The sequence below is a fragment of the Vigna umbellata genome, chromosome 3 (genome assembly GCF_029865625.1).
Source record: "Vigna umbellata cultivar VRB3 chromosome 3, Vumbellata_1.0, whole genome shotgun sequence".
Classification (NCBI taxonomy): Eukaryota; Viridiplantae; Streptophyta; class Magnoliopsida; order Fabales; family Fabaceae; genus Vigna; species Vigna umbellata.
The window spans coordinates 52,007,908-52,021,172 of record NC_142167.1 but is presented as its reverse complement, the minus strand read 5'-3'; the positions used below and the strand labels follow the sequence as shown (position 1 = coordinate 52,021,172).

Here is a 13,265-nt window from a genome sequence, read left to right as displayed (position 1 = left end):
GACTAATGTTAAAACTGAAATTTGATAACATTGACTATGATAAGAAATTCCCTTATGAGTGTGTACGTACGTTATTGGACGGTCCTTGACCGTTCGGTTTTCTAATGAAAATGATTTGGTAATGGATTCTTTCATTCGGAAAGAATCCTAGTTGAGGACGAACGCCCTCTTGTATTAGTGCTATGTTTGAGCGTTCGGCCAAACGTAGATGCCCTGAGTATTATGTGAGGAGTTGAGAAACTTTATAAATATACCTTTGAACACTCAGTTATTCCTAAATCCTAACTTCACCATCTTGTATTACCTTTATTTTTATTTCTATTATGAGTACAACTCCGCGATGGGTCTTGACCCAAAGCGTACGTTACGAGTGGCGCTCGATCTTATACCGAACGCTCGTCCTTGTCATTACTTACCAAACGGGTGGAAATAGCGTTCGTCCAAAATTCTGTAAATCCGTGTACCGCGTTCGGTCATTGACTGGCAGTCGGCTTCTATAATTAAATTGTTCTCGGTATGGTCATTTAATCATCTTGAGGTGTCCTTATCTAATTGGATTCGGCCTAGAGCCTTCCTACTTAAATTATTCTTTGAGGAATGATTTGATCTTCTTAGAGTCAGTTCATTCAACTGATTCGAGTAGAAAATGACGTTCGTCAAATATGATGTGTTGGTTTTATTCGGTTCTGAAACAAGAAGTCCTCGATCTCGTTTTCACGTTCGTCCTCGTTATGAAGAGGGCTGAACGCTCGTTATTTTATGTAATTGTAATGGAAGACGAAAATGAGGTTAAAGTGAAAAATTATAAGGAATGAACAGTATATGAGATGAAATAATGGTTGTGGAATTTGAACGAGCGTTCCAGGGAGGAACGACTCATGTATGAATGAATATGGAATTTTGTAAAGTATGACTGTGGGCATGCTAATGCTGGTTGTTCATCCTGATGTTCCGTGAGTACTCGTCCTCACGTAGAGGAGGGTAGGTCATGTGTGGGAACGGCAGGAGGTCCTAGTCCTTAGGGGTACTTTGGATAGGGCTAACCTCGGGTGGCAGCTGATGTGATTATTCCAGTTACTACATCACCCGAGTGCAAGAACGCCTGTAGCTACACAGATTCATACAGTCCGGACGGTCTGGCTAATGAGAGTTTTTGGATGGTTATATGTGTTGAAATATTCTTGTGTGATTGGAATGTTTAAATTATATGTTGACGTATGAATTAAATTACATAAGCTTACCATGTGTTCTCTCCTTGTGTTGTTTCGTTCTTGTACGTCCGTCCTGTCAATTGCAATGATCATCCGTGTGAATGTGAGCAGAAGGAGATGCCTTGTTGGAAGATATAATTGAAGAGGAGAATCTGGTAGATATGGAAGTCAAGGCCGAGCCTTAGAGAGCGTCCGGTTATTAATAGATGAGAGTTAGTTAATTTTGATTTTTGAACGTTCAGTTATTTGGTTTTGTAAAACCGTGGGATGTTACATAAATAGATGATGAATAAGTTTTGTTCTAAGGTTTGATTTTAATAAAAATTATAATTTTCAAAAACTAACTATAATATGGAGTTGAGATAAATTAATATATATAAAAAAAAACCGTTTCTTTTATTTCTTTTTCTTTTGTAAAAATAAATTTCCTTTTTATGTCCTTCTACACTAACAAAATCATATTTTATTCTCTCTCTTTGTACGAAAAAACTCGACTTTTGATTTCTATAAAATATTTTCTACCCTTAGTTATTTAAGTGGGGTCTTTTTAGTTATTTTTTTTAGTACCTGGGATTTTTACTTTCATTTTTTATTTTTAAAAGATTAATTTCAAACGAAAAAAAAGTAATGACAAAGACTGATATATAAAACAAGGATTTAACAAAAACTTTAAAAAGAAGTTGTAGAAACTGAAAATAATAATTTAAAAAAATCTGAGTTATTTTATTTTTTTAAGAACTACCACTTAAAAGTATTGGAAGTACATAAATGATAGGGAAAGATTGGTGTTGTTAATTAGTGAATGATTTGGTGAAGGAAGAAGATTGAATTAGAGAAAGAAAGAAAAAAGGACAAAAAAAAGTAACAGCAGAGCACTGAAATGGGATGTGAATTATGAGAAGTTGGAGAATGAATGTATGACAAGAAAAGTACCTCTGCCTATTTTGTGTTTGAAAAACAGTGATAGAGAGAGATCCTGAACAACAACAGAACCAAATTATGTTATTTTATGGTAAGAAAGTAAGTACCAATAACAACAACTGAACAGAGACATAGCCAATCCAAATTTCTCTTTTCTCTGTTATACCATCTTTCTATGTCCCACACAACCATGGATCTGAAACAAGATTCATTTTATAAATGATTTTGAAATATTAAGAAGCACATTAACAGAAGTGTATAAATAAAACTTACTATATAAACATCTATTTTTCAATGGATATTGTATTTTAAAAAATTATAGCTATCTTCCTCAAAATTATGTTAAATAATCCTACCATTCTTTCTGGTTTCAAAATACATATTCAGCAATTTTTTTAAATTTTTTTTGAATAAATATTAACCTCCTTCATATTTTTAATAAATAATATTCAGTTTCCTTGTTTGATTTAAAAATAGTATATTGACTAAAATTAAAATTAAATTTTTTGAATTATAAAAATTAAAGAATTTCTTACAAATAATAAATTAAAAAATATTTATAAATGAAATAATAAAGATGGATATTACCGTATCCATACCTCTCTATAGGAGATCCTTATTTTGTTTGTGTTCATATTTATTTTCAATTTGATCTTTTAAATAAAAGTTTTTTAAAATTTAAATAATTATTTTATTAATTTTAATTTTTAAGTAACTGTTTTTTATCAAATTTAATTGTTTGTTTTTATTTAACATTTTTTAAAGGTAACCATTTTTTTAATTATAAAACTATCAACTGATAAGAATTAATTGTTTCTTATAAATTATTAAAAATATTTATCTAATGAAAATACACACGATAGTTGATATTAATAAATGTGTATCTCTTTCTTTATTTTTCTTGTAAAAAATAAAAGAATTATTTCTATCTCAAAAGATGAAAACACAAAGGAAAAAAAGAATTGTACAAATCTCTTTGCCCTCTCTAATAAGTCATTGTCATCTCTCCCCTCCTTGGAATAGGTCTCTTTTCTAAAAATAATAAATAAATAACACAATTCTTATTTTACAATAATTATGCCATTTGTAATAATCAACACTAGTCCAACAAAACATAATAAAGTTGTGGTCAATATACAACTTAAAACAATAATTGCATAAAAAAAATGACATTTCTTTTCTTTTTCTTTTTTGCATATATATTTTTGTCTCTTGTCACTTTCATGTGTGGGATTATTCTTGTCTAACTTATTTTAATTAAGATATTCTTCTGCTCCTTTACCAATCAAACCAAAGATTTAAAGAATAGAAAAATAAATAAAAATGATAATAGACAAACACATTAAAATAAGAATATGCACTTGCTGTGAACAATTCTGTTTGGCATCCTGTCTTGATTACTCTTCTTTCTTTCTTGTCTTTACCATGTGAACCAATCTTATATGTAGCAAGTCAGAAAAAGGAAACAAAGAAGACCACACAACCTTTGTTCTTTCTTTTTTCTTTTTTTTTTCTATTTTTCGAGTTAAAGAGAGAAAAGTAAAAGAACAAAAGAAGAGCATTTTTCAGTCATATATGTGACTTTTCCTAATATGGCCAGAGGGTGGACAAACATGTTAGCATGCCTCTGTTTTGGTTTTTCTGAGTCAACCATTCAAAAGCTTCACCTCAGTTATCTTCTTTTATTGTTCATGTACCTTTCTCTACATAACAGATGAGATTAGTTTCACTATATTTTCATAAAGAAATAAAGTGAACACAAACAAATGAAATAGAAAATTAAAATGAATATTGAGTTGTCAAGTTTAATAGTTTATATAAATTTAGAATGCAATTAAAAGTAGATTTTAATGTGATTTTAGTTAAGTAAAATAGGTTTGAGTTAGTATTTTTCATGTATTAGATGTTATTGTACTTCCAGTGTGACAACTACAAGTAATATTTACTAGTTTTGTCATATAATATTAATTTGTATAATTTAAAAAAAAACATAAAATATAAGTTATTTATCTATCTTAAAATTATTATTATTATGAATACAATTCTTTAAATATGTTGAGTGTTTTAATATTTGCAACCTATTTCCTGCAGCATGTGGGTAGAGGAAAATTATAGAACCAATAATCATTTTAAGCTTGTAGCTTTCTATTTTACTTGTATACAACACTACTCATTTTTCAAACATTCTTATTTCTATTCTTCTTCTTAATTTTCATTTTCATCTTACTTATTATTGCAATTCTATCTTGTTGCAATCACGATAAATTAAAAATAAACTTTTCTCAAGAATTAAAATTAATTCAGCACAAGTGAAAATAACTTTTGTAGAGAAACCAATAAGAAAAAAATTCTCAATCTAACTTTCACATATAATAATTTTACCTACAAAATAGTATTTTTATTTTATTCTTCCAGAGTATCTATAGATATTTTTTGTTTCTCAAGAGTTGTGAAGGGTAACAGAGACAATGTTGTTGTTAATAGAGTATGTAATGCTACCTTTTTTCTCCTTATATTGTGCTTATTTTTTGTTCTCTTATAACATGTTTTGAAGAAGAAACCCTTAAAACATATACTAAGTTAGAGAACAAATGCACCTCCCACTTATGACTTAGTGATGGTCATCTTAAGCTCAAACATGGATTTAATTGTAAAAAAATATCTTTTCTCAGATTTACTTGGGACTGCAACATACTCCAATATTTTATAATTTACTTGTGTGTTCCTCAAACTATGATATATTTCTGAGATTCCAACATTCATGAGACAAGTTTCATCAGTTTTTCCCTCCACCTACCATTGACCAGCTTCAAATGGACCACAGAACTAGAAGAGAAAACCTTGCACATGCTTTGGAAAAAAGGGAAAAATTTATACCTACGGTTCCTTGACATACAAACATTTCATTAAATCTATGATTACACAACAAAATACATTTTATTAAATCTATGATTACACGACAAAATGAGCTGTGTTTTGGGACCACAATATGACCATGCATATCCATAGAAAGGAACAAATCTAATACACTAAGATGTCGGCTAATAAATTCATCAAGAAATGTAAGCTAATATAAATGCTATTAGATTAAAATGAAGGATCAACTGATGCAGAGTGAGGCTGTAATGATAAAATCATTGATAAAAATCCTAGAATGTGAGAGAGTGGTGAATTGAAGGAACACTGTATATATCTCAACAGTTCTATAAAGAAAAAATGAGAAGAAATCATGCAACATTATTTAAGAATAATACAAGTTGTTACCACCCCAAAGACTGAGAATCAAGCATATACCCAAATACGGGTTGAAGAAATTTACAAGAGAAATCCTCATGCCTGAGAACATCATGTGTTCCATTAATATAAAAACCGGCACTGCTTACCTCTATAAACTGTCATCTAAAAGTTTTAAGCCTCTTAGTAGTGATTAGGTTAACTGGATCAATGGAGGGTTACCGGCAGGGCACCTTTGTCGGCGGGGCCTCCTTGTTGTCTTGCCCCAACCTGTTAAGCTTCTATCTTCCAATGCAATTTCAATGTTATTAAGCTGCTGAATCAGTGGGGTGCTAGTTTCATTTGTTGCCACCGGTGTAGGAGGAGAGGGGGCAACCTGGGTCCGTCGCCTTCCCCGGCCACCACCATTCCTAGATGAGCTTCTCCTAGTTAATCCTGAATTCCATGAATAACCTGTTCCCCTCATGATCCCACCAAATGTCTGAAGATCTTCTGTTACTTCATGCCTTGATAAAGATGCAAGGCCTGGAAGAATGTCCCTTTGGAAGTCCCTTCGCTGCCGCCCTCTCCTTGCTGGCCCCTTTCGTGTCCGAGTTGGTAACAAAGTAGTTGTTTCTTCCACTTTGAAGTTTTCAGGAACAAGAGGCTTGGGCATGTAGTCTTCTTCCTTGGTGTATGGCAAGTTCAATGTCATTGCCTCAAAGTAATCCAATCCTCCTGAGGAACGCTGGTCGTTGTCCTCGGCATCTTTTTCCCTTGAAACGTCACAATTTCCCTCTACATTATCTTTGCATGAGGAAACTACGTCTGCAAACCAGTTTAGCAAGTCCACCTTTGGACATTCTGATAAACTTTCACTGGTCACACCATCCACTTCATCAAAGGAAAGAGATGACAGGACAACAATTGCCTCTGCTGCCTTTGTCATAAGTTCATTATCCTTTGGCTGTTCAACTGAATGTTTTAGGACTTGCAATGATTGTAGAGAAGTTTCAAGTGGCTTTTCTGCGGAAAGAACATCTTCCTCTGTCTCAAGAACAACAGGGGCTTCCAAATCTATATCTGCCTTCATTTTTACATTGTCACTTGGTATAGTTGTGAAAGATCCTTCATCCTCACTCATACTCAAGTTCAGGTCAATTTGATTTCTAGAGTCTGCTTTTGTAGGAGACCTTGTCTTGCTAGCAGCAGTTTCAGTGAATGCTTCTTTGTCCAACTCAACAGCAGCAGCATCACAAGGCAAGTTGATATCAAATATCTGTTTTTTCTTATTTTCCACTGCTTTTACATCAGATGGATTATGATTTGACACAGACTGAGAAGTTATTGAGGAAAACTCCTTGGCAGAAATACGAGGCATCTCAAATATGGGAACTCCAAGAATTTTCTTATCCCTAGAGCTTTCATACACCTCTGTCCTCCTCACCTCAATGTCATTAGAACACAAAACTGAAGTTATATTGTGCATAAATTGTCCACTAGGTCCCTTTCCAGTTTCATCTTTGTTGGACAATGAGGCAGCATGGAATAAACCTGACTCTCCTGCAGAGCTTTGTACTCCATTCTTACATGTTGTCTTTCCTCTAAGCCAGGGTAACGCAACATGACACTCCTCATTCTTCTCTTCTCCATCCATTATCCCAACAATGCCTGACTGGGGAAAAAAGTTGTTGGATGAACCATTCGGAAGCAGAACATTCAAATCAATATCTTTTCCAGACTTCATGTTATTACAATTTGAATCTGAACCCTTACAGGATTTGGATGGAACATTATTGACAAAGTGATCGGGAATTATCTTAAAGTCATTTTTATGATTGAGATAGTCGTAGCTAATAGAAGAGATGTTCATTGATGGTTCCTTGGAGCCAGAAGAAGACCCAGGGAAAAATCCATTCTGTAGAGGTGCATCACAACGAGAACCTGTGCTAGGCTTGGAATTCATATTCAGAGGCCAGCATTCTTCCAATATCCCATTGCTTTGTGACTGGGAAATTCTAGTCAAAGCACCAGATGCATGACATGGAGGTGTCTGAATTAACATCAACCTCTGGCTTAGGCTGCTATTGGCCATTTCCCAAGAAGAAGCTGAATGAGACCAAGACTTAGAGAAATCAGAGGAAGGAGCAGCTGCAAAAAGACCAGGTCTAAGTAATGGTATCACAGACTCAGGATGCTTGTTGATGGAGTATTCATGATTTCTCTCACTGATATGCAAGTCACTAACTGTCTTTTCCCTCCAGATGTCAGCAGCCTTGTTTCGACCATTTATATAATCAGATGCAGGTTCATGAAATTTGCTAAATGCATCTTGTATTGTTTGGGAAGATAAGGGTGATTTCTCCAGTCTGAGGACGTGTGGACCAGACTGTGTGTTGATATTAGCTTTCCCTGTCAATATTAGCAACATGATTGTCATGGAATAATTATTATCCGAAGTAAATATCAATGGTGATTGTTGCCAGATAAGAAAGACAAATGTACTCCAAAAATATAGAAACACAAAGGAAACAGATTTAAATTTCACTTGGAGAAAAAAGATTCAATTTTACTACTACTAAAACATAGTTTATAAACAGGAAACAAGAAGAAAGGCAACAAAGTGCATAATGTACAGTAATTCATTCTCTAACCTGCCCCAGGTACTGATTGATACCACCCTTTTCCACCCCTATTGTTCTCCAAATAACTATTATTTTGAGTCCAACTGTCAGTTCCATGATTTGTGTTGAGCAATTGTTCCCTAGATAAACCAAAAAGCTCTGACTTTTGTTTGGGAGTGGCGTAGAGATCAGAACATTCAGCTTCCCCTTGACAGGGATTACGGTCCAGAACATGAACATATGGAGAATTGTATGTTTCTTCCACTTGAAGAGGTTCGTTTAAGTCAGCCAAACCATTTCTTCTCCTTAAAGATTGCTCAGATCTTGAAGTGTCTTCTTGATTGCCAGTCTTCTCACCATTGCCACAAAAATGTTCCCCATCACCCTCCTTCCCATTTTTACAGTTTCGATCAGGAAGAAAGAAAGATGGATCACTTGTCTTTTCATCACTGAGCTTTTCACTTTCCTCAGTATCAATGTATTCATCGGCAGGGAGGTGAAGGTCAAACATTTTTCTCCTCACCTTCGAGGGTCTGGACTCAAGCACCTCAACATCTTTCGAACTACATCCATTTGGGGATGGAAACGGACTTGTTTGTTTGCCAATCCCTTTCATCGAATCCAAAGGAGAATGAATGCCCTCAACTCCTGACACAGATGTTTTAGCACCACAAGAATTTCCCAAAGGAATATGCCACTTTTGTCCGGCATCATTTGTTAATTGAGATGCCATTTGACCTGTGGAACACGATGCCTCAATCGGTATCTGGTTTCTGTCTAGTTCTTTCTTTTTAACCTCACTCATCAAATCCCTTTGTATTCTGTACAAACGGTGAAGTTCATAGACCTGCTTGAAATACATTGTTTAAATATATCAAAAGGTTCAACAATCATAGCATACAAAAGAAATTAAACTTAAAAAAAACATCACTTGAACCATGATATAGGAAATCTAAAACTGAGTGAACTTAATCTTGCAACATAATATGATAAGTTACTGAGTTATCAGCTCCTTCTGCAACTACTGAAACATAACACAGTTTAAGACAGAGATCTCTCAGATGCATAAAAAGAAAAGAAATACAACAAAAAATGAACCAATAAAACTCAATCCATAAACACTGAATCCACACCATACAAATTATTCATGCTGCAGTCATGAGGACAAAGTCCGAAACTAGAAGTTTCCTACCTGATTTTTAAATACAGCCTCATGCTCAAGCATCATCCGCTTCACAGCATCCCTATCATATCCAGAACATGCATCTGTTGCAGAACTTGGCAAATAACTATTATAGTACTGCCCATTTGAGAGCGACTTATCCCCATAGAATAGAGGCCAGCCACAACTGCTAGATTCCTCATTAAGATCTCTCATTGAGTAATATCCTGGAAGATTCTGAACTTTGGTTCCCATTCCTGATGATTGATCAGTAACATGCAAATCAGTATTTGAGAACAAATTAACATTTCAGATGCTGCACTGTATCAACTACCACAAACCCCATCAATAAAAAGCAGTCAAACAACTGGATAACACAAATCCAGACTCAATGTAACATCCAATGATAGCAAGGAATCTCACAAATAGTATGTCCAGAAACTTTCACTTTTTAACAAAAATTGAATTCCACTTGAATGGTTTAGTAAACTTCTCAACACACAAAGATGAACATGGTCAGAATTGGATAGATTGAATTTCTGCACTTCAGTTCAGTTTATCTCAGAAATAGGGGTGTCAAAACAAAGAATTGGATTCTTCAAGTAAATCCCCGCCTATAAAACCCCATTCACTCCTTCCCATGTACTTGTTCCTATGACATGTATCTTAAATCTTAACCAGTTGCAATTATGATCTATTTCTTTCTGAGCAATGTCAATTTTTTAGTCACTAATTCTAAAAGCCTTTAAATGCATGATGATACTAGAGCTAATTTTTGTGAAATACTCTATGAATCACAGCTACTACTTTTAACATCATGCATCAACTTTTATGGTACAAGAAAATGTGTATGTACTTCATCCAATATAGAATAGGAATGACAAGCATTTAAGAATTTCCATGTTAGCCATAGAGAATATATAATATATAATATATTAAAAATTATTGTAGGATATAACTATTACTAGTCCATATTACCATAACCAGTTGAGAATTCACAAAATTACAAATTCTTTGGGTTGCATATCGAAATGAAACACCCTTGAATAGAGGATTTTATGCCACTGAATACGTAAATGAATTACCGTTTCACTAGTGCTGGCTTTTGACACAAAAGGATTCACAATAGGGATCATTATTATTGTTAAGACAAATCGACAACAATCATTGACCAGCAAACCACCCATCATTTGTTAAAGATGCAACAATAAATTTGAAGTGAATTTATAAAAGGAACATAACAATTACTAGTTCACATTATCACAACCAGTTAGAACTCACAAATTACCAATGCTTAGGGATGTAGATGGGCAAATTACCAATGCTTAGGAAAGTAGATAGGAATGCAACACCCTTGAAAAGATGATTTTCAACCGCTGAATGCATAAATGCATTACCGTTACTCTACTGCTTACTTTGACACGTCAAAAGATTTATAATAGCGATTATTATTATTGTAATGACAAACCGACAACATCCACAAACAGCAAACCTCCCACAATTCGCTAAAGATGCGATAATAAATTTGAAGTCAATCTAACGCACTGATACAAACAATATATAATGGCCTCTTTTACCCCAATCTGGAAACACTTCATTATATTGAATACCCTCTAGATTCTCTTAGTGTATTTGAATATTTCGTTGTTGAGAACTTTGCGCAAGAATGCCATAGGTCAACTAGTACAGTTGAACATAACCATTACCCTGCCAGTAATAATCACTCCATGGAAGTAATAACCAAATCCACAAAACCACATTTGGTAGGAAAGTGGAAAAGGTTTATAAATTCATTGATTATCCTAACAAAGCAAACAAAAGCTGAAATATATGCATAAAGGTAGCAGCACAAGCACAAGTGATCACAATAAACCTAAATCTTGGCAAAGTAGACAACCTTCTATAACACGAGTTTTGTCAAAGCTTTCATATGCATGAAACACATTCAAACTTCACCAATTAATCTCAGGACTGGGAAATTTTCAAAACCTTTGTAAATAGTAGATGAAAATTCTCCAGAGCAGTTACAAACAAGGCACATCATAAAGTAACCGAAAATTTTAGGGAACACTGGTCCCTCACTTCAATTCAAACTTCAGAGGCAGAAAGATTGAAGGACCAAACACAGACAAATGAATGACAAAATGCAATTAAGCAGATCCACTACAGCAATTATCTAAACCAACACAGCTGTGGATGCTTTCAACCTGAAGAAGCATTTGAAAGCCTAAAATTAAGTATCAGAACTTTCCGTCAACAAAATTCAAAGCCTAATTAAAAATGAAAACACTTGTGCGCCGGAGTTAATTGGAGTAACAATCTCCCCAACAACAGAATCCAAGGAATTCTCCACTTTCATCACAGTCAATAAAGAACCGAAAATAAACAAACAAAACCAACATTCACAAAGTGAAAAAAAAAATTATATATGTACCCATACATAAATTAATAAAAAAAAATCCAGTGAGAGTAAAAGAAAATTTACCTCAGACCCACATCCTCTAAACACCTTCTTTCAAGAATCCCATAGAGATTCCACCATTCAAAGCACCAACACAATCACAGAGAGAGAGATAGATAGAGAGAGAGAGAGAGAGAGAGAGAAAATTCAGAGCCTTTTCAGTCTCCAGCTATTTGAAGCCCAAAAGGGTAACTAGAACTAAAAACAATAACAATTATAAGACAAAATAACAAAGAGGGTGTTGTTGCAACACCATTGAAAGAGCTTAGATCGTCATCAGGTTGAAGAAAAAGAAGAGATTTCGATCTGCTGGGCCAGCCACTCTTCCTTCTCTCTCTTTCTCTCTCAAAGAAGACTCACACAATTAGGAGAAGAAAGAATGGACCTTTTTTTCTTAGAGAGAGAAACATTTTTAAAGAGAGAGATCCCAGATAAGAAATCTTCACACAAACAAACGACCTTCTAAGAACAGTGACATGAAATTTGTCAACATCCGGTCTCTTTTTATTCTCTGCTTTTTCATCACTCCTCTCTCTCTCTCTCTCTCTCTCTCTCTCTCTCTCTCTCTCTCTCTCTTAACCTTCCTTTACCATTTATATTATATAAAAATAAAAATTATTTTTTGGCTGATTTTTTCAGAATATATTTTTATTTATCACAAACAAATGGGCATTTCTAGATTCTCTCCATCTTCCTTGTTTTTTCCTAACCATATCAATGATCAAATAACATATCATATGCTGTCTATTATTATCATTAAAAGATAACAGAACATTTTCAGCATAAGTATTCATACTATTATACTTAATATTTTAACATTTAAACATACATAAGTACATATGGACTTTTGTTAAAAAGTTATACAATTCAATATCTTCCATAGTTGTATTTAAATAATTAAACGACTATACCTCTAAATTAACATAATATATATTTTTCTAAACACACAAAACGTCGATAATTTAATCACTCACTATTTAATCTTAACAAAATTTAATATAACAATCATAATGATAAGAAAATATATAAAATTACTGACTGAGTTACACTTGAAAAAATAATATTTATATAATATTATATATATTAAATTATATCATGTTTTTTAAAACAAATTTAATTATAATGAGGCTATATTAAAAAAACATAATATTATTAATATAAATATAATAATAGATTTATCATGCATACATGGTGATTAAATTTCCTATAAAAAGCCTTTAAATAACATATTGAATATATTTTAAATTTGTTAACATGAATAATTATTAAGGAGAATAGATTATTTTGCTTTTTTATAAATATTCAAAAATGTTAACAATAAGGTCATTCTATAATTAACATAAATTTCGCTTTGAAAATAAATGCATTTCTTTTTGAATTAAATGATGTAATTAAGGTTCTAGCAATTATACTAATTAAATAAATAATGTAATGTTTATGCTGCCTCATTATAACTGACCACAAATAATATGTATCAAATATTAACGTTATCAAATAAATACTTGTATAATTTTTATTTAGAAAATTTAAATAATTTTATTCTGTTAAATTTTTGTGTGAATGTGTTTTTCATTCTCTACATTTAAGAATCATGGTTTTAGTTCATATATTTTGAATACAATTTTTTTAGTCCTTTATCTCTAAACCTAGTTAAATATTTTTTGTTTGTATGA

At 33.0% G+C, this 13,265-nt stretch overlaps 1 protein-coding gene across 1 annotated transcript; it reads right to left on the bottom strand.

Annotated features, from left to right (window-relative positions):
• Positions 1–5,300: 5,300 nt before the first annotated feature.
• On the bottom strand, positions 5,301–12,092 carry LOC124821284 (uncharacterized). Its single transcript, XM_047293150.2, has 4 exons — positions 11,617–12,092; positions 9,162–9,388; positions 8,000–8,816; positions 5,301–7,757 (listed from the first exon to the last, which is right to left on the bottom strand). Exons 2-4 carry the CDS (start codon positions 9,384–9,386, stop codon positions 5,560–5,562), a joined length of 3,240 nt encoding a protein of 1,079 aa, XP_047149106.1. The 5' UTR covers positions 9,387–9,388; positions 11,617–12,092; the 3' UTR covers positions 5,301–5,559.
• Between the last annotated feature and the right edge of the window lie 1,173 nt (positions 12,093–13,265).

Coding starts and splice junctions, on each gene's coding strand:
- LOC124821284 (XM_047293150.2), bottom strand. CDS start 9,386: ATGGGAACCAAAGTTCAGAATCTTCCAGGATATTACTCAATGAGAGAT. Junction 8,817..9,161: donor AGGCTGTATTTAAAAATCAG/GTAGGAAACTTC, acceptor TATTTCAAGCAG/GTCTATGAACTTCACCGTTT. Junction 7,758..7,999: donor TCAATCAGTACCTGGGGCAG/GTTAGAGAATGA, acceptor TAATATTGACAG/GGAAAGCTAATATCAACACA.